The following is a 21778-nucleotide window of genomic DNA, read 5'->3' as shown; positions in this document are numbered from 1 at the left end:
ATTAATGATTGACTTATAATGTTTTTAACGGCAGAAAGATTGGTTTTTAACTTCTTTAAATGGTTGATTGATGTTTTCCTAATTAATATTAATTTTATGAGGGTTTATGTTATTTTTCCCCTAAATTATTTCGAAAGGAAATCTAACAGAAAGTTGTTTCTCTTATAGGAACATCCATTGAGAGCAGTCTCAAGCAGTTTGCTGAAAGAAGAACTGATATATTTGGATCTGGTGTTGAAGAGACTGCTATTGGTAAAAAGGTAACTATTGCCGCGAATTCAAAACGTATTTATGTTAAGAGGGCACTATACTATGGTAAAAACCTTTCATCTTGTTTTAAATCCATTGGTATTTTAAAATATAAAATTAAGAGAAAAATGTGTTCAGTTAAACCTAGATTAAACCATCAATTTTCAAATGCTGAAAAAATATTTTCAAATTGGAAACACATTATGGCATTCCACACTGCGTTATCTTAAGTAAATCTTCCCATCTTTACATTATGACATTTTGCCAAAAAAAAAAAAAATTTGAAAACTTAAGAGTTACTCTAGGTTTACTTGAACTCGCTTTTTTCTATACTTAAAATTTTAAATAACTTATCTAGGAAAAAGAATTAGGTTGAAATGTGCAGTAGAAAGGTTTTCTCCTGCGCATGTTTCCGCTCCATAAAGTCCTTTTAAACTTGCTTCATTTTTTTTTGTGCCTGTTAAACGTTTACTACGGCATTTGAAATAAGTCATATGTTCATACCTTACAATAAAAATTTTCAATTTAAGAACAAAAGATTAGTTAATTTTATAACAATAGCATTTTGAATGAATTAAATTAACTGCAGACTTAGTTTCTATGCAATTTCTCCTTTTGTCACTGATTGAAAATTGTAATGCATTGTACCCTTGTAGCTATGGGCTCTGAAAGTACAATGATCTTATTTAGATGAAGACTCTCAAACTTTGGGTAGCACCAGAATGTCATTCTTCCTTTGAGAGGGGAGGAAGAAAAGTCGTCATTCTGGATTTGAAAATACATTGAATGTGTAATGCAATTAACCAACATGTGAAATTTCATAGCACTTGTTGGAAGTGTATATTCATTTAATTATAAATGAAAAAGAAATAAAAAAAAAATTTTTTAATCCTGTTAAACTGTTCAGCTTTTTGGATGCTTTTGTTTGAATAACATCAAGGGGAAAAAATTCTTTGCAGAAATGTATCCAGGTCCTAATCCAAACTAAATTTGTGGTTAACAGTTTAAAGATTAAGTGTTAAAATGTATATATACACATATATATAAAAGTATAAAGTCTGGCCGAGCTAGGAAATCAGAGCAGGCATAGGCCAGGGAAAAACACAATATTCTTAATTTTATAATTTTAATGAGGAGAAAGAAAATGAAAATCATTGTGTTCCATTATTTAATGTCAGGGAAAAGTTTCCCAAGTATTCCTCATTGTTTTCCAAGTCATATGAAAATAAGGGAAACACTATTAATTGTAATTCTCTCATGAGATAGGTTCAAAGGATTTCTTAGGTTCTCACACTTGCTTAACATGTTGACTGCCACGTCACCCATATTCAGGTAACAGCAAAACTTCTGATCGGGCCGCATCACCCGTATTGGGGTGGCGCTTATTTTACTACTCGCGAAGGATATTCGTTTTTATTTGAAAGCATATTTTACAGGAAGTAACAAAACTATTGAATTGTTATAAAAGTAATACGAAAATGATTTATTATGAGAATTATTGTGAGCCTCGTAAAAATTTAACTCACGAAGCTATTTGACTCACGAAGAAATAAGTTTTCCATTTTTCTTTTCAAAATTTCAATGAATAAGGGTAAAAATGTTTGGCTATACTCTTTACTGGGCAAAGATTCAAACTGATCGTGTGAAGTGGCAAGATGAGAAATAGGTGCGACACAACGGACAGAAATAAACAGACATGATACCATAGAAACAAATGGAGCGACATATTATTCTTGTTACCACCAGAGACTCTCAATATAAAAATATCTTTGGGAGTACTTTGTACAGCAGTACTCGTGGCCTGAAAAAGATTTCAGTGTAAATGCGTGCGGCAGTCAACGTGTTAAAGGGGGGGGAATTTATTTCTACAATCTATTTCTGGAAGAGGATGGTAATTACTAATTATATGAACAGCGAATTTTATTTTAAATAACGAATTAAGAAATAATATAGAAAGATTTGTTGGAACTTTTTATATTACACTCAGATATATATATATATTCTAGAATAAAATTAGCCACTCATTTGAAACCATGTGCTTCTCCATATTTACTGTAAATACATGACTAGCAATGCACTATCCTCTTTAATTTGCTTTCTCTTTAAATATATACCTCAAGTTTAGTTGTTTGAAGCAAGGAAAAAGATTCTGTTATGAACCGAAAAAAGCATACCTCAAAACAGTTATTTGTTTAGATTTTGGTTGAAGTTAATTCAAATATGTATGTTTTGACTGTTAACTTTTCTATGTCACAAAATAATAAAAAGATGATTAATTGTCTTTTCAAAGAAACAATTTCAGAAAGATTAAAACTATTCTTTTCAGATTGGTGAAGAAGAGAAGAAACGTCCAGAGAAAGTGACCTGGGATGGACACACTGCCAGCATGGAGGCTGCCACCAGAGCTGCACGTGCAAACATTACAATTGAGGAGCAGATTCAACAGATTCATAAAATCAAAGGATTGTTGTGAGTGTTTCTATTCTTTCTTTTCTTTTAGATAAATCTTATCAATGTTAAAAACATTTTTGCCACTGACATTGAGAACATGTTTCCATTGTTATTGCTTTTGACTTAAACTGTCATAAATAAATACTCTTCATGCTGTATAACTTCATTAATTTTCATCAAATCTTTTGACTCTAAAACCATGAAAAAATAAAGTTACATATTTTTTAGTTAAAAAAAAAAAATTATATTTTTCCCAAGGATATTACAAAGTAGGTTTAAACTTATGAATACAAAACTTAATTTTCTGATGCCTGATGATTCTTATAAGCTGATATTTCTTACAGGCCTGATGAAGAGAAAGAAAGGATTGGACCGTCAAAGCCTCAAGATTCAACTCTGGGGCCATCTGCAGTATCCTCAGCTTCACTCGTGAAGCTCATAACAATTCCTCCACAGAGCACCACAGCTGCAACAACTACTCCATCCACTAGTAGTGTTACTACTACAACTACTACTCCTAAGCCACAACCACCGCCTATGCCCCCTTCAACTGCAACTGCTACAGTGATGCCTCCTTTGCCACCCATGCCTTCTATACCCATGCCTCCAGTGTCTGCCATCTTGCCACCTCGACCCATGATTCCTCCTCCTCAGGGTTTGATATTGACTCCAATTCCACCTCCTGGACCTCCACCACCTCATCTTTTAGGTACAGCACTCTTCAAGTAGTTTTTTTTTTAAAGAAATTCATCTAAAGTTTTTCTAATTCTTGTGTAAAAAATTGGTAAGTTTCTTAATTTTGAGAACAGGGTGCCTCCTGATCAAGGAATTTCATCAATCTTGAAAAATCAGGGAAATGTTTAGAAGTTTAATTAAAACGCTTAAGGAGTCAGTAGATAAAAATATTTTGAGTTTGGTGTGCTGAGAAGTTCTAAGTTTTTTCAAAGAGAAATTCGTCTTGAAATAGAAAAAAAAGTTTTTTTTATATTGTTTATTGCCAATTCTAATATGAAATGTAATTGTTTTGTTATTTTATTTATAAGAGTAAGGCATACTGAAAATAGTAAATTTGAGATGAAATCGTCACAACTAAAGCGGGTCATTAAGTAATTCTTCAAAAGTGCAATTCGGAATTTGCAGGCCGTAATAATATTTTATTAAAAATAAAAACAAAATTTTAAAGACTGTGGAAATCCTAGGCTGTTGAAAATTTTATTGAATTAAATTGTCACAAATCGAGTACATCAAAAAGTAATTCTACAAATTAGTGGTTCGAAATTCCCTGTCCCGTGTATGAAAAAATATCATTAAATATTTATGAAAATTGGTAGCGCTACCTGACAAAAATCTGATCGTAAATCTTTGTCAGATCGTGGGGAAATCGTCAATAATTGAGAGCGAAATGCATTTTTAGAAGTTGGTCAAACGAAATGATATATTAAAACATTGAGGTTTTAAAAACCAAGTGAAAATTTACTTTGACAAACACTGAAAAAACAATGGTCAAAACCACGTGGATTCACTGTGGTATCGTTCCTAATCGAATGGATCAAGAAATTATGTGTATGATTTGGAATTCGTGGGATGTCGTAATGGCATATTAAAATATCAATATTTTAAAAACCTTGTGAAAATCTGTAACTAAAGTTCCAAATATAAAGCAACCACATGCATTTTTACGTTGTTGATTTAAATTAATTATCGACTTACCGAAAGTCTGACGATTCCGGATATGAGACTTTCCACTGTAATAAATAAAATTGGTTTAGGCTTAAAGACTAATAATTGCAGAAGATCAATAAAATTTTATAATTTTGTTTTAGAAATCTTTTTTCTTTTCTGAATAAAATAACATTAGAAATCTAAACATTTTAAATTGCTCTCCAATTAAAGCTTCTGAAATTATTGCCGTATTTTGAGGGTCAAGAATCAAATCTTTTGCAAAAAACGAATTCCATTGTTTTTTAAGATATCCTCTCCAACAGTAGATTCATATTAAATATGCTTGTTAATTAGTTTCCTGATAAAATTAAGCGTTAGCTTTAATTTATTAAAAAATTAAAGTCTAAAAAAATACTAATTTTTTATTGAGTTCTATTTCTAATTTAAACTCTATTAATTTTATTGTAATGTCAAAAAGGGAATTATTATTAGCATATTTTTTATTCATAGAAATTATAATTTTGATTCATTAAAATAAGCTTCCATATTTTTCAAATTCTACATTGTACGTATGTGAGATCCCATATTTTTTTTCTTTTTGGATCATTGCTTATTTTATTCCATCCATTTTGAAATGTGATGCATTTCTAATTTGTGTTGAATTTGAATATAAGTAAAATTGCAATTAATTTACTTACTATGAATTGTAAAAAGGGAACTATTGTAGTAATAAAAATATTCTAATATAATAAAGGAAAAGTGAAAATTAAAAAAGATTTTAAAGAAAATGGAAACTCTATTTATGCTATTCAAATATATTTTTTGTTATCTTGATTGGTTCCTTCCATTCTAGCTATCCCTCGGCCACCCATGCCCCCAGTTATTGGACCTCCTGGCACTCCATTTGTACCATCCATGCAAATCGTCGCTCCTCCCCCTCCCATTGCCACACAGCCTCTGATTGGGGGAAGCAGCTCTGCTACCCCCACATCCGAGGATGAGCCGCCCCAAAAGAAACAGAAGACTGAAGAATCTCTTCTGTCTGAAGAAGAGTTCTTAAAAAAGAATAAGGTAAAATATTTCCTGATTATTTGAAGAATATTAGAATATCTTTAACAGGGTGGCCACCCACCTGGAAAACCTTGAAAACCTGGAATTATCAGGGAATTTTTTTTATACTGGAAAAAACCTGGAAATATCAGGGAAATTTGGATAAAAGCCTGGAAAAATCAGGGAATTTTAAAGAAAAGCTGGAAATTTTTTCTTTGATATTTTTTTTAATTTCACTAATTTAAATTATTTACTAATTTTCTTAATTTAAATTATTTAATCCATTATACCCACTTTTTTTAAACAGAAATGTATCGCCAAACAGTTGAAATATCATCAACTTAGCAATACTTTGCTTGCATCAAAATTTGCTCCATTACAGCTCTGTTAAACTTGAATGTAACATAAAATGCTCTCACAGTTGCTAAACAAATGTAGAAATCTTTGATCGCTGTGGGACTGTGCAATTTAGGAAAGATTCTGGTGGAGGTGGAAAAGCAGATTAGGATATTAGTTTCTGTTTTTAAATTCTGTCCTTGGGCTGAATCCATTTATGGCTCAAGTTTTTTCCGATGCTTTGGTGGTAAATTTCTTTTTTCTATTTTGACAAAATGTTTTTGTATTTTTAACTTTATAAAATTCTTCAAAAATTAGTTGGTTATAATTGAATAATGATAGATTTTATAAAGAACCAACTATATATTATTATTTAATTTTACTCTTTTGTTGGTCAATATATGATTTCTGATTCAAAATTTTGTACCGAAGCATTAAAGAAGAAATAAAAAAATCTTGCCAAAATATCAAAATAAATTATTTTTTTCAAGATATGTTAAAAAAAATAGCATTTTGAATAAAATATTTTATAATATAGACACTTTTCTTGTACACATCCTATACTGTATAAGAAAAAAGAAGCAAAAACCTGGAAATTTTAAAAATTTTATCTGGAAAAATCAGAGAAATTTGAAATCTGATTGGAGTGGCCACCCTGTTTAATTTCAAAATCCTGAACATTAGAAGAATACATATGCAAGTGTTTAGAAAAATTATTGACGGCTATATGCTAGCAAAATAGGGCAATCATTTACGGTAGATGTGCTGCAGTCTATCTGTATTTACAAGTTAATTTATTTTGATGTGCGTCGTATTCGTAGTTTATGTCTACTAACCATGTATATGATTAGTTGACAGTCTCTGATTTCTATCAAATTTTGCAATTTCTACTAGCATTATTATTTCAAATAAAAATATTTGGCTCAAAAATGTAAGTATTTCAATTTTTTAAATTCATGTGTTTTTAGAAATTTGCATTCTTAAAAAATGGGGTGTTCATATACAAAAATTCAGGAATATCAAAACAAAAAGCTAAAAATCTGGACAAATTTTTTTTTTATCAAGGATATTAAACCTAGCAAGCAAATAAATTGGCGAGTACTTCCCTATTGTGCAAGCCCATCATGATTCGTTTAAATTTTGATGTTTTTAAAACTTTTTTTATCATATGAAACTTCACTATTTATTCTTTAATGAAATACAATAAAATTATTATGGTAAGCTTCTCTTATATTACTATTAGAACTGCTATGTATTTTATATTGCAGTGAACAGGGCAAAAGCTTGTAACCCAAAAACGATTGTATAAGTAGGCCATGACTGTATGTTGAGATTTAATATACGTAAACAATTGTACTGAAACTGCAAAAACAATTGATTGGGCCAAAACTGGGAATTTGCTCTACAAGGCAAAGACCTAGACATTCTTAAGTTGAACACGAAGCATTCGATCCAAAAGCTTCTTCTTACTCATTTTTGAAGCAAGGATGAAATTAAGACAGAAAAGAAGAAAAACTAGTTGCAAAACTATTTCATTTAGATTTAAAAGGATATAATTCTTCCTCGAATTTCCGCTTTTTTTTTCTTTCAGATTTTTCCCGCTAATTTCCGCAGAAAATTTTTTTAAACAAATTTAAATATTTTATGAGGAATTTAATTTTTTGTGGAGCGAAAGTGTTGAATTCCTCAATCCTACCTCTGAAGTTTTTCTAAAAAGCATTTTCTTGGGATAAAACTGGTTGACCTTAATACATGGATGAGATTTTTCCGCTTTTGCCTCTCAAATTTCAGCCTTTTTTATCAAAAACTCCGATTCTCTAAGAGCTTCTGATTTTTTATTTTCTTTTTTATAGATTCCGCCCCCCCCCCCTTTTTTTTTTAGTCGTTGAAATTAAATAATTATGTTTCTTTACGATTTTCAAAGATAAACAGAAAATTCAAACTACATCCTAGCTGCTAACCCTTCTGCATTTTTACTTATTTTAGTTATTTTCTCTGCTTTTACGCACAGAAATAAGATTTTCCGCATTTTTATCCGTCCGCCAGATAGCTCGCATTTTCGTGTTGAAAATATTTATTTGCTCATTCAATTAGTCTTGTAAATTTTTATTTATTATGTCTAAACAAAAGCAATACAAACAAGCCTTTTTGAAATCCCAAGTCCATGCTCTGCAAATATCTCGATTCTTATTTACGCGATTTTAATACCAATCATCGATTTTCGTATTTACCTGATTTAAAAGTTGTTCATTGCGATTCTTATTTACGCTATTTAAATATAGTACATTATGATTCTTATTTACGAGATTTAAAATTTCAGTATAGCGTTTTGTATTTATGCATTTTTAAAATCGCGATTTTATTATCAAAAATCGGTTTTCGTATTTACCTGATTAAAAAGTTTAATGTTGTGATTCTTATTTAGGCGATTTAAATATCGTGCATTGTGGTTCTTATTTACGGGATTTGAAAATCCAATATCGCGATTTGTTTTTACTCCCTTTTAAAACCCTATGTAGCGATTCATATTCATGCGAGCTTAAAATCCAATGTCGTGATTCAATTTTGCGGCTGTAATATCAAACATTGATTTTCATATTTGGAATCATATGTCTAACTTGAGTATGTATGCTAATAGTAAAATTATATTTATTTATTTATTTATCTGTAGCTACATCCAGAATTATGTATTTATATCAAACTTCTTTATATATTCTTTTTTATCTTTCTTATTGCTTAAATAAATATTCTTGTAGATATTTACAGTATCCTCGTAGATATTATTTAATTATTTCTACATCTTTGAGAATATTCTAAAAACAATTTACGGTGTTAAATTTCGTTATTAGGGTACCCTTCCCGTAAACGGACAACTCTCATAAACGAACAAATTTTTTGGTCCCATGAATGTCCGCTTAACGGAGGTTTCACTGTATATATATATATATTCATTCTTGGATTTCTTCTTTTTTACTTTCTGACTACTCTCATCCCTGGTATTTACGTGGTCTAAAAGTTACGCACATGATTTGTATTGTTGCATTTTTTAAATTAGATATAGAGTTTCATATTCACGTGATTCAAAAGCTTCATATCAGGATTCATATTCCTATATTCATACAATTTTAAAATTAATCTTTGGGATTTATAATCACATGGTTTACAAGTTTAAAAATCGCAGTTTTTTTGTCAAATTTTGTGTGTGTGTGTATATATATATATATATTCTTGGATTTCCTCTTTTTTACTTTCTGACTACTCTCATCCCTGAGATTTAGCTTTTGTGGAAAAACAGAAGCTATTACTATTTTTAATTGTAAAATATTCAGTATTTACTTTAGCTTGGGGAGAAAGAAAAACAGTACAATAAATATGCTAGAACTGTTAAAAAAAATTCTTGGTATTAAGTTTTACATAAAATTTCTTAATGTTTATTGTTATAATATTTTTTTAATCATATTTAAAATGCATTTCGTCATCCTTCTAAAGGGAGCAGCTTATTATTTTGTGATTTTTCATTTTAAGGCCATACATGTTAATTTAAATGTATACATACGCACGATAATGTCTCTTCATAAAAATGCACATCTACAACAGAACATTACCACTTCTATGATAATTCTGGACCCAGTGTCATTGCAAATCTAGAATTATTGCTATAATAATTAAACATTAATTATTTATCTAAGCTTTTCTAAGTTGATTGATTCTGTTTATTTATTTATTTTTTTAAGCAGTGCTATTTGATTTTTGCTGCTGGCATAACAAAGAATAGTGAAATATATAATTTTGTTTTCACTTAAAATGTTAGTTTTTTTTTTTTTTTTTTTTTTTTTCAAATTAAGTTAGATACTTTTAGAAAAATCGAAATATTTAATGGCATGCTAAAAAAAAAGAAAGACTAATTGTAGTTTAGCATTTCTACTTCGTTAAATAATTCTAAATATTTTAACACATTATATGATACGTAAAAATGTAATTTTTTTGTCTTATCTGTTTTTTGAGGGTATTTAAAAAAAAAACTTAGGAGTAGAGGGATGGTGTTAGCCTAATGTAGGTAAGCATTGTTTGTAATGTTTGTTGCAGAAATGGTGCTACATGGATTGTATTTCGTAGAAACAAATGCTAGAGCTACTAAAAGGTGTTACCAACATACTTGCATACAATGTATTAAAATTTGTTTCTATTTATTCTAAAGAAAATGTTTCTCATAGTAAAACAATAAGCCTATCATTTTGTTTCAAATATTTAGCTAAACTTAATGCTTTATATTCTAATTGAATAAAATATTGAAGCCAAATATCTGTTGCAATTTATAAATATTAACCCTGTAACAAAGAACATTTACTCTTTTACTCTCTCTTATGTTGAATTTAATTCTTGATTGTAAAACATTTTAGGGTCCTGTTACATTCAGAGTTCAAGTTCCAATGGTTGCTGAGAAACCTGAATGGAAATTAAATGGTCAAGTTTTAGCATTCACTCTGCCGTTGACGGATATGGTAAATATACCTTTTCTATTTTCTTTATTCATAATTAGATTTGAGCCAACTTGGAGAGGAATTTATTTAAGTTATTACAGTACAGAAAAAACCAAAGAGAGTGCACACACAGTACTAGGAAAAGTATCTTAATACCAAATTTTTTGTTAAAGCAAAAAATGTTTGCTAAAAATTTGGTGAAGAGATTTAGTAATAAATAAATTGACTTGCTTCATTTGGTATTAAAATAAGTAAAGAAATCAAGGGTGTCTACCATTTAAATTAAATGATTAAAATCACTAATTTTAATTTATTTGTATTTTTTTATATAAAAAATTATCTGGTTAAAAGCATTACAGTGAAAAATCATTGATTAAGAAAATATGTCTCGCTTCTTCAGAAGATTGAGAGTAGTGAGAACCAGAAATACAACCTTGTTACTTCTTCACTACTTTCACAAAAGAAAAAAAATCAGTGGAAAGTTAAGTTTGCAAGAAATTCCTATTACAGGCAATATGATGATGTTCTATACACCTTGCAGTTTGTATTTATCATCAAAATGCATTTACATAAAAACAGTAATTTTCTTTCTTTTTTGTTCCTTTTTTTGGAGCTCTAAAGTAGATGTTATAAATTATCAGGGTATTTTTTAATATTTGATGTTTTTCTTTATACACAATTTGTATAATCTTTAAGGAGATTGCTTTTATTTAAGATTAGAGGACTTAAGGGGATTGCCTTGCCTTTGAATTCTTTATGCCTGAGAGGTCAGGGTTGGCTTTTTGCTGGCCGAAACTAAAAATACATCTATATTAGTTCTAGTAATTGCTTAATGACATTTTGTTTAAGTAAACTGAAAAATGTAACTCCATATAACTGTAACAAACTTTTTAATTCATTGTTTGTAAATATATATTATTTTGTTTATATTAATTATAAAGAGTGCAGTATATCAAATATTTATATAAAACAAATCGGACCCATTTCCTGAAACTTATTTTTCCTGTCAACTACCCCAGCTGCTACATGGTGGTCCGGTTTTAAAAAATATGCAATAGATGAAAGTTTCACAAATCATTCTTGTTCCTTGATGGCAATGCCTGCTAGTCCAATCTTCTCAAATTTCTTGTTCATAATTTTGTAAATAAAATGTACTTTGTTTAACATTTAATTGTTATCCATTGTATGTCAATCTCAGTACTTTTATGTCATTTTCTGAATTTCTGCCAGTTTCTGCCACAAATGTGGCAGATAAGGGTTTCTGCCATGCCTGTTTCTACCCGTGGTTTTAACCACTTCGGCAGAATCTTGCCAACCTTGTGAAAGGTACATGAAGTCGCAATCTCTGCCCTCCATCCTCTAGTGCAGTGAAGGTATAATAATTATTAATTGCATATTAGTTTCTAAGAGAAAAAAAAAGGATTCAATAATTAAAAAAAAAAAAACATTACTGCTAAATTTCTTTTACTTAGTATATATAGTTTTTCTACATCCTGATCACTAAGTAAAGTAATGTTGCTTACTAATTTTTGATTGGACTAGAGTTAGGGGGGCAGTCACTTTCCTGATAATAACTTCATCATAATTGTCATTCGTCTTCATAAACATTTTTTTACATCACAGTTGACAGCTTGCGTCCCCTTTTCCGCATCCAAACATTCCCCTTATGATTCTGTTAAGATTTGTTAGTAAACATAAATAATTTTGCTTAAAAATGAAATGTAAAGATATATTTTTATTACAAACAGGGGTGATTGTATTCCGGGGATACCCCAGAATTCTAGGTTTTTCCTATAATTCTTCCGTGTCTAAAAACTAAAAGCCAGGGCATGCTATTTTTGCTCAAATATCGCTGAATTCCGTGTGTTTCAAGATCATTGGTTCGCAGACTCTCTTGAATCAAAATCTTATAATCCAAAAAATTTAGAGGGTTTTTCTAAATCTCATTAACAAGACTTTTACTTAAATTCTTTTGTCAATTACATGAAGAATTACGTCTTACGCGATTCTTTCACCAATTTCATTCTTTTGGTTTGGCAGGTTTTGCATATGTGGTACTGTGCTGGAATCTGCTAACATTGCAATTCTTATTCATGTTATTTTAGTATCAAACATCAATTTTTGGATTTACCTGATTTAAAACCTTTGTGTTGCGGTATGTATTCATGCAGTTTATAAATCATACATCACAATTCCTGTTTGTTATTTAAAAATCCAGCGTCACAATTTGTATTTACGCATTTCTAAAATCAAATATCGCAATTCGTATTCAGCTCAAAATCCAATGCCCAATTTCTGCTCATGCGAAAAATCCAATATCGCAATTCATATTTGCGTGACTTTAAAGTCCAACATCGTGATTCTTGTAAGACTTAAGTTTTTTTCTCGAATTAGTTACTCTAAAGGTGTCTGCATTAGTAGGTAATTTAATTATAAATGCTAGTTTAAAAAGTTATGTTAAATATGAAACATGTATGATATCTAAATTAATATCGATTTTTTGCACATAAAAATTTCAGGGTTTTCTACTCAATCCCACAATCACCCCTGAACAAATTTGATCACAAATTAAAATCACAACAGCAATGTAATGTTTTCACTTAAAAAAACAGGCTGATACATTTAATGCAATCTTTGCATGTATCACATTGGGCATGAAGTTAATTAAGTTCTTAATAATTTAACTATAATTATAATTAACTCTTTAACTGTAATTTCTAATAGTGTGTCATATTAATTGCACGAATTTAGTGGTTTTGTGCCATAAACTCAACCTATTATCAGATACATTGGTTACATCAGGTTCAACAATTGATGTGAACGGTCTTCCGATCAGGAAATGGCCTGGAGTGAGAACGCTCAAATCATTGGCATCTGAAGATAATGGGGTAAGCAGTCTTGAGTTTAAAACGGACACAATTTGAATAGTTACAGTCAAAAAAATCTTCATAAGTTTATTTTTTATCACCCACTACTCTTTTCAGATGATATTTGAAGGATCTCACTCCAGCTTCCCAGAGCCCTCCAAAATTCGGACTCCTAGGTGGCAAAAATTTCCACTTGATATTTTCATGACTCATATAATTACATAAACTCTTATCAGGATTTTTAACTAAGCTAAATAATCGTTGTAACTCATTATTACTCCCAACAAAATTAGTCGCATTATCTGAGTACAGAATACTGCTTTTTCCTCTACGCGAAAAAAATCTCTTTAATGTAGCTATAAATGCTTGAGAGCTCAACTCTGTCACAAGCTCCAAATGAATCGCTTTTGTGACGAAACATACAAAAATTGCGACATAAATTTTTTGAAAAGTACCTTTCCGTTGGTTCTTGTATTTAATTGTAAATGGACCGCAAAAGTCCACACCTGAAATGGCAAATGGAAAGTTTTGACTCACACGACTTTTGGGTAGATCACCCATAAGTTGATCACAAGTTATTGGTTTAGCTTTAAAGCACGACAAACACTTACGAACTACTTTTCTACAAATAGATCTGCCATTGATTGGCCAAAATCTTTGCCTTATAATAAACAATAATGTTTGAGGTCCAACATGTAAATTCTTAATATGATTACTAATAATTATCAACTTTGTTAATTTATGTTTTTCTGGTAACAATAATGGGAATTTTTTGTCAAAGTGCAATTCACTATTGGACAAACGTCCACCTATTCTTATGAGACCTTCTTTATCAATGAAAGGACATAAATTTCTTACCTTACTCTGCTTTGAAACTTCACCTGTAATTTCTAATTTCCTTGCTGAACTCCCGTTTCTGCACTAAACTTACCAATTTCAGTTCAGCTCTTTTAAGTTCATCTGAAGACAAAGACCCAGTTGATGTGTCATAAGTGCTCCGACAATTATCGATGAACCTATATACAAAACTTAATACACGAATGAGTTTGCTATAATTATTACTAGTTTCCAGAAATTTATCAAGAAAATTACTATTATCACTAAAAAAACAATTGAAGTCACTAGATGGTTTAAATTCATTAGAAAATTCATCTTCAATAACTCTGGATGGAATGTCTCTATTTGGATGTTACACAAGAAATTTGGTCCTTCAAACCACAATCTACATTGTGAAAGTTTATCAGGATCAACATCTCTGGAGATGATGTCTGCCGGGTTCTCAGTTGATGGTACATATCTCTAACTGTCAATGTTACTTAAGTCTTGAGTAGAAATAAATGTAAACTCGCTCAATAAATAGAAAGAAGTGGACTGTAAATTATGCACAATATTTATTTAGTATTATTTGGAAGAGAGCTTTTTTTGTAGCTCGTTGCAGCTCTGCTTCCACACACACTCTCAGTGTTACAAGTTATACTAGGTGGCGCTACAAATCCGTGCGGATACAAGTGTGTAAAAGTTATTTGCACCAAGAGGCAATAATTTTAAAATGGTTAATAATGTTGGACATAGATTTCAAAAAGTTTATCTTAAAATGTATCATAATAAGGTCATATCAAAGAATTGCATTGAACTCTTCATTAAGAAATCAAACAAATTAAATATTACAGTTTAATGGCTTTAAATTAAGGATACAAAAAAATTTTTATAGGAAAACAACACCTTTATGACTTTTATTAATTTTATGCTGCTGACAACAAAGAAAATTGATTTATATTTTATTAATGCTATGATTTTGTTTTTCATCAAGTGCATTTGTGTCGATTTTCTAAATCTTTTTTCTTTGGTTTTAGCCGTGTTATATCTGAACAGTGTTTCTGACCTTTTTTTTATCATTATTATTTGTGATTGTTTATGTCTTTCTGTTATATGGTATATTTTACTATAAACAAAGTAACGAAAGATCTACACTCCTAATTTATCCAAAAAACATTTATGTAGTAATTTTAAGCAATAAATAATGCCTAACCATTTTAAATTTTTTTTTTAATATTTTTTATTAAAAAAAATAATAGTGCACATCAATTGTATAAATATCTTTTATTCCTCATTGAAATAAAGTTAAAAACAAAAAATATAGAAATTGAAATAATGTGGAACCCTGTCACAAATCAGTTATTAAATTTGTTTATTTTTCTTTTGCATTGTAAATATTTTTGCCTTATGCACATATTTTTTAATTACAATACTTTATTATCGTAAATTTTGTTGAATTTCAAGTCCATTACTGCTTTATTACTTTTAAGGTCATTATTTAATATTTTATGCTGACCAGTATTCATCATTTTCCTGTACTTATCATTCACAATGAATGGTCCCATGAGAAATAATTGATTAAGTTTGTACTGAATGTAAATTTAATCATAGTTTGCTTTAGTGCTAAAATAAAATTGACTTTCTCTAAATTTACATTTGGCATCCTTTAAAAAGAAATCCAATATAGTATTAAATAGCATTAGGTTACCTAATGCTTAAAAAGTTAAACAAACAAAACGACAATTAAAAAGTATTAAACAGTTTGTCAATAAATTCAATTTTATAAAAACTTTAAATGTTTTGTCTAACTAGTCCTGAAGCTTATTACTGAAACAACGGGCTGTTGGGTTTTGCAGAGCATTGCTTTTTTATTACGATTTGAAAATAATAAAAATATGTGTTGTCTTTTTTAACGTGCACATGGAACAATAATATGCATTGAATCCTCGCAATTTGCAAATTATTTTGCAAATTTTATAAATAATGAGACTTTATTTGGGTGGCAGAAACTTAGCTTCTGTTTATTTTCTATCTCAGTGTTTGTTTTATAATGGATAAAAAATTCCTGACTAAACCTCTTTTCTATACTCATTTTTTTAACCATGTATTTTATCAATATCTGGTAGAGTTCTTAATTTCCTATGTTCTTTATATCTACCTTTATAATTGCAGGTGTCTGTTATCAAAGCTAAGGTTCATGAATCAATTGCAATGCCACCTGGTAAACAAAAGCTTCAACTTGAGGTGAGATCATATGCTGTTACTTAGAAAATTAATTCCTAAAATTCCCCTTTTCTTTTTCTCTTAAATGGGTGGCGAAAATTCATGAAGAGCCACTATTTCTCCTAAGCAATTTTTTCCTCTCTAAATTTTCTTTCAGACGTATAAGATTTTTATTCCAATTTAAAATAATGATTTGTAGCATATGTTCATTATTTTTTAAGTGTAATGAAATATAAATTTTAGTTTTTCAAAATTGTACTCTAATATTATTTTTGAATCATGAGTTTTGAACTATGTATAAATACAGTAGAGCGCCGATTATCCGAACTATCTCCGATTTTTTTTTTTTTTTTTTTTAAATTTTTAACTTATTGACAATATTTCTAAATTTAGAGGAATAACTAATATCCACAACATTTAAAGACCATATTTAATTTACAACCTTTTTTAGTAGTTTTCTTATAGTAGCCATACATACATGTATTGTTATACAGTAAAACCTACATACCCCTTTAACCCTCTTCAACTAAAAATTATCATCCAAGAATGCGAGCTTCATTTTGACAGTCTACAATGGTTGGAATGCAGAAGGAGTTTATGAATAGATAAGTGCTGAAGTTCTACAATTTGGGAATGGGTAGTTGTCACTTATGGTTAATGATTAGTGATTACAGTGCTTGGAATTTTAAATCTTGGAATAAAATTCTTAACAGAAAAGCAAACGAAACTGATGTTTCTGAACCAGTAGCTCTTCCGGATGAAAAGATGCCACATTATACAGCAGAGGAAATATTAGACTGTTGTCGAGACACAGAAAACTACCCAGGACTTTAAATGATGAAATTGTTACTGAAATTTTGAATGAAAATCACAGACAAAGAGGAAAAAGTAGGTGATCTAGTTCAAGATAGTGGACCTTTTCATTTAAAAGCATGCAATTCGCTAGATATTGACTAGAATGTCAAAATTATGTTGATCTAGTTCAGTTGATTTATTTAAAAAGAATAAGTGATATGGCTGCTCAAAAAAGAGCATCTTCTTTGAAACAAAAGTCTTTGCTGGATTTCTTTGGTAATGGAAAATAAAGAAAAATGTGGTAAAATCAGTAATTGACAAAAAAAATTAGGAAAAGCTGAAATATAATAAAAATAATTCAAAATGAAAAAAAAGTTTTAAAAAAATTAATAGAAAATATTTAAAATTGGAAAAAAAAATGTTTAAACACGCTAGAGTTATTTTAGATAGTATTGACAGTTTTAAGCCTAGAAAAAGTGTGAAGGGAAGTTAGTGCATAAATAATAATCATTTAAACTAGATTTTGAACAACTTTCCAATTATCCAAACCACGTTCGGTCCCGAGCAGTTCGGATAATCGGCGCTCTACTGTACTTATCAGGGATGTGATTCTTCCGCGGATCCGCTGATTTCCGCTTTTTTCAGATTTTTCCATATCTTCCGCTCTTTTTTCATAAATTTCCGCGCGGAAAAATTTTTTATGCAGTAAATGATATTTTGTTGAAAATTTTTTTCTTTTGTTGAAAATCAATTCCCATTCACGCAATTTAAAAATTCAATATCGCGATTTGTATTTAAGCGTTTTTAAAACCCAATATCGCGATTTGTATTTAAACGTTTTTAAAACCCAATATCGCGATTCATATTCCCGCTAGTTTAAAATCCAATGTCGCGATTCGTATTCAGATATATTTTTAAATTTCAATATTGCGATTCGTTATCACGCGGTTGTAATATCAGACATCGATATTCGAATTTATACGCTATTTAAACATTACTCGTAGCGATAAGTATTCAAGGACTCTAAAAAATTATGCATCGTGATTCTTATTTACGCGATTTAAAAATTCAATACCGCTATTTGTATTTTCGTGCTTTTAAAATCCAACATCGCGATTCTTATTCACCCTATTTTAAAATCGAACATCGCGATTCTTATTCACGCACTCTTAAAATCCAACATCGCGATTCTTATTCACCCTATTTTAAAATCGAACATCGCGATTCTTATTCACGCAATCTTAAAATCCAACATCGCGATTTTAAAATCCGATATCGCCTTATTCACGCGATTTTAAAATCCGGGATCGCGATTCTTTTTCACGCTATTTTAAAATTGAACATCGCGATTCTTATTCAAGCGATTTTAAAATCCAACATCGCGATTCTTATTCACCCTATTTTAAAATCGAACATCGCGATTCTTATTCACGCACTCTTAAAATCCAACATCGCGATTCTTATTCACCCTATTTTAAAATCGAACATCGCGATTCTAATTCACGCAATCTTAAAATCCAACATCGCAATTTTAAAATCCGATATCGCCTTATTCACGCGATTTTAAAATCCGGCATCGCGATTTTAAAATCAAGCATCGCGATTCTTATTCACGTGATTTTGAAATCCAACATCACGATTCTTAATCTAAGGCCTCTAAAAATTGTGTGAGAAATGAACTTTCTTGTCCTATCAACACTGATGATCAAAAGTCTGCAAAACGCAGTCTACAGATCAGTCATGTTAATAAAAGACCATCGAAAAAACAAAGAACTGATGAGAAAGTCCATAAAGGTCCTTTGACCATTAAAGAAATGTTTTTTAAAATGATGTGATACATAAAATCCTGCTTATGCATAATTACTCAAAGTTATCTAAATTATTAAAAAAAAAAAAAATTTTATTCAAGATTTTATCTAAGAACATAATTACCATTTATTTATATTTATTTGAATAGATAATAATGTAATCATTATCAGATTGGCTATTGAATTCATATCATTTTTTCTTTTGCACGTTTAATACTACAGTTATAAACTTCCTCTTTTTTGTGTTTTTGTCAATCACATCACTGACTTATAACTATGTATAAATAAAACAAAATTTTTAATAGCGTATTGTCAGAAAATTTTATAATTTGGTTATAGCTTAAAATACAAGTTTAAAAAAATTAAATAAATCACAAAGTATGAACATGCTTTTTTTCATGTTAAAAAATGTACTTTGATACCTATGTTGCTTTAAAAAAGACACAAACTATATCAATGTTTCTATATATTTGTTCACAGGGTATGTTTATCAAGGATTCTAACTCTTTGGCATTTTACAACATCACCCCCAATTCAATTGTTTCTCTTCAAGTGAAAGAAAGAGGTGGACGCAAAAAGTAAATGACAATTTGCTGAACTGTAATTGTATTCAATTAGTTTTACTTTTAGCTTGAAATAAATTTATTAGATTTACAATGTGTTACTCGTTACTATATTTACATTCCTTTCTAAATTTAAAACAAACTAAATCTTACTAAATACAGGAGGAAGTAAAGTCTGGAAAAGCAAGATTGTACAAAATCTGGTATTATCATAAAATTTTTTACCCTATCAAATTTCGCAAAAAGCGTGGTATTTTGCGCTCTTGTTTGCAGCTGCTCAAAATAATACTAAAATATTAACCACCTTTCGAAACTATCTTGTACAACATATCAAATTTAATGGTAAACAAGCCAAATGCACACCAAAACTTCAACCCCTCCTCCAATCTTAGCTCCTTGATTAGCTTTAAGCATTATATTATCTAAATTTATTTTGCCCGCGATTTCAGTTTTAATTATTTTTAACAGATGTCCACGATATATCAATGAGTTGAATTGTATTATGTATTGAATTTCAATTGTTACTAAAAATCTGTCCAGCAGCCATTGAAATCACAATAGTAAGAATGAGTTTTGAACATTTCAGCGTATAGTAGGCAGAAGTATTAAAATTATTTCCGTCTCTAATAAGATAAAAATAAAATAAACTCATTCATCCCAATGCTGTACTACTTCATCTCTCAAACCATAACTTGAGTTTGTATAAAATATAAATTTATATGTTATTTCTCGAAAAAGGTAAGCTTCGTCACTAATAATTGGTGTGACAGTATGCGGCACCAATTTATGCTTAAAATTTCTATAGCCATTTTAGAACAGATTAAAAATAAATTAAGTAATTACTTTGACACTAAGTTTTTATTTCAATATAAATACAACATTATTCTAAAAGAAATATTTGACTTAACTAACCTGTTCAACACTTTAAATTATTACTTTAGACACCCTAACAAAGTGAATAATAACTATTATGTTCCTAACAAATAATAGAGTTTATGGTGCCACATAAGAGAAATATATATTTGGATAATAAAATGAATTCCCAAACAATCAAGCATTTAATAAATTATTGACTCTTCTTTTACCTTCATCTATCTAAATTAATAGAGTCCAGTATACAATTAGAAGACCAAACATCTGGTGTTGTCAGACAAGTTCCCTGACACTAGGCTGTTTTTTTTTTTTAATAATTGATAGTCTAGATTTGTTAAAATCGTATTTATGTAGTTTGTGTTTAAAATACTAACAAGTTTGGTAAAAAAATAAATTATAAAATATAATGTTAATCATAAAAAAAAACTTGCTTATGCAGATATCTCACACCCTAGCATTTAAAATACAGTGTAAATAGTATTTTAAAAATTTATAATAAAAGTACATAATATTGACACACAATTTTTGCAATTCGAATTCATACAAACTTTTTTGCTAGAGGAATAAAAATGTATTTACATACATCTATCTACATGTACTTGCTGAATACCCATTATTTCATAGGTAATTCAGTTATTAATATAAAATGTTAGGTGTTTTTCTCATAGATCCTAACCTGGTAGTAGAATTTACAAACTCAATATGCAGCACAACTTTCATTAGTTCAAATGTGTATACGACAGTAGCACAGTCATTGTAAATATTGTGCTTAATCTAACACATGTACAGCAAAATTAAAAATAGTATGCAAAAAAGAATATTAGTATTTTATTTTTTGAATTAGAAATTTTTTTTTACACTTTTAAATTAATAAAATAATTTAAAAGTTGAATAAGTCAATAAACAAGCAACTAGATTTTTCAAAAATTATGTATTTTTTCCCCCTCACTTTTTAAATTTTTTATCTTTTAAAATTCCAGTAAATTTAATAACATTGTTGGGAATTTTAGAAAGTCATAATTTTTCTTTGACTTATGTATAAATGCAGATTGGGAAACTAATTTGAGTACCTAAAACAAAAAGTAATTGAGTAAATTTAAAAATTATTTTTCTGTTTCTCTGGACAATATTTTTGTCTTTAAAAATAATAATAATAGTTGCTGCATATTATGATGGGTTATAAATAATAAGCTCTGATACTCTGCAGTACAAAATCAATTATAAAAGCAGTATTGGGGGAAGAAATAAAAAGAGAAGAGTGAAAATAATATTTAAAAATTTTACTGAGATTTCTGGTTTTTATTTTTCAGTAACAAACAGAATATGATACTATGTTTAATAAATTTCACTTTCAAACCTTATAAAAATATTCTTATTGATAAACATTATTTACATTTGTAATAACCATTAAATAAACGAGGAGGTGTGTTGGAGTATTATTAGTCATTGGATCTTTCCAAAAGTTTAAAAGAAAAAAATAATGTATCTGAAACCATAAACATTTGTTATAAGCATTTTCTTATACCAGCTCTTATAAACTATTTTAAAACACTGGAATAGAATCATTTGTCTTCTATGTCCTAAAAGTTTATTTTTAAGGCACT

The 21778-nt window shown here is 29.3% G+C and overlaps 1 protein-coding gene across 1 annotated transcript in view; it reads left to right on the top strand.

The window, feature by feature from the left end:
- Nucleotides 1–19395, top strand: part of Sf3a1 (splicing factor 3a subunit 1) — a 57538-nt gene extending 38143 nt beyond the window's left edge. The window contains exons 15-21 of the mRNA XM_043038809.3: nt 169–260; nt 2576–2718; nt 3045–3409; nt 5216–5433; nt 10149–10250; nt 16085–16156; nt 19219–19395. Coding sequence (XP_042894743.2) covers nt 169–260; nt 2576–2718; nt 3045–3409; nt 5216–5433; nt 10149–10250; nt 16085–16156; nt 19219–19320 — 1094 coding nt within the window. The 3' untranslated portion in view covers nt 19321–19395. The remainder of the gene's footprint in view (nt 1–168; nt 261–2575; nt 2719–3044; nt 3410–5215; nt 5434–10148; nt 10251–16084; nt 16157–19218) is intronic.
- Nucleotides 19396–21778: the final 2383 nt, after the last annotated feature.

This window comes from Parasteatoda tepidariorum, chromosome 10 (genome assembly GCF_982258835.1).
Source record: "Parasteatoda tepidariorum strain Cologne lab strain chromosome 10, Ptep-v5.0, whole genome shotgun sequence".
NCBI lineage: Eukaryota > Metazoa > Arthropoda > Arachnida > Araneae > Theridiidae > Parasteatoda > Parasteatoda tepidariorum.
This window is presented reverse-complemented; position numbering and strand designations above follow the sequence as displayed.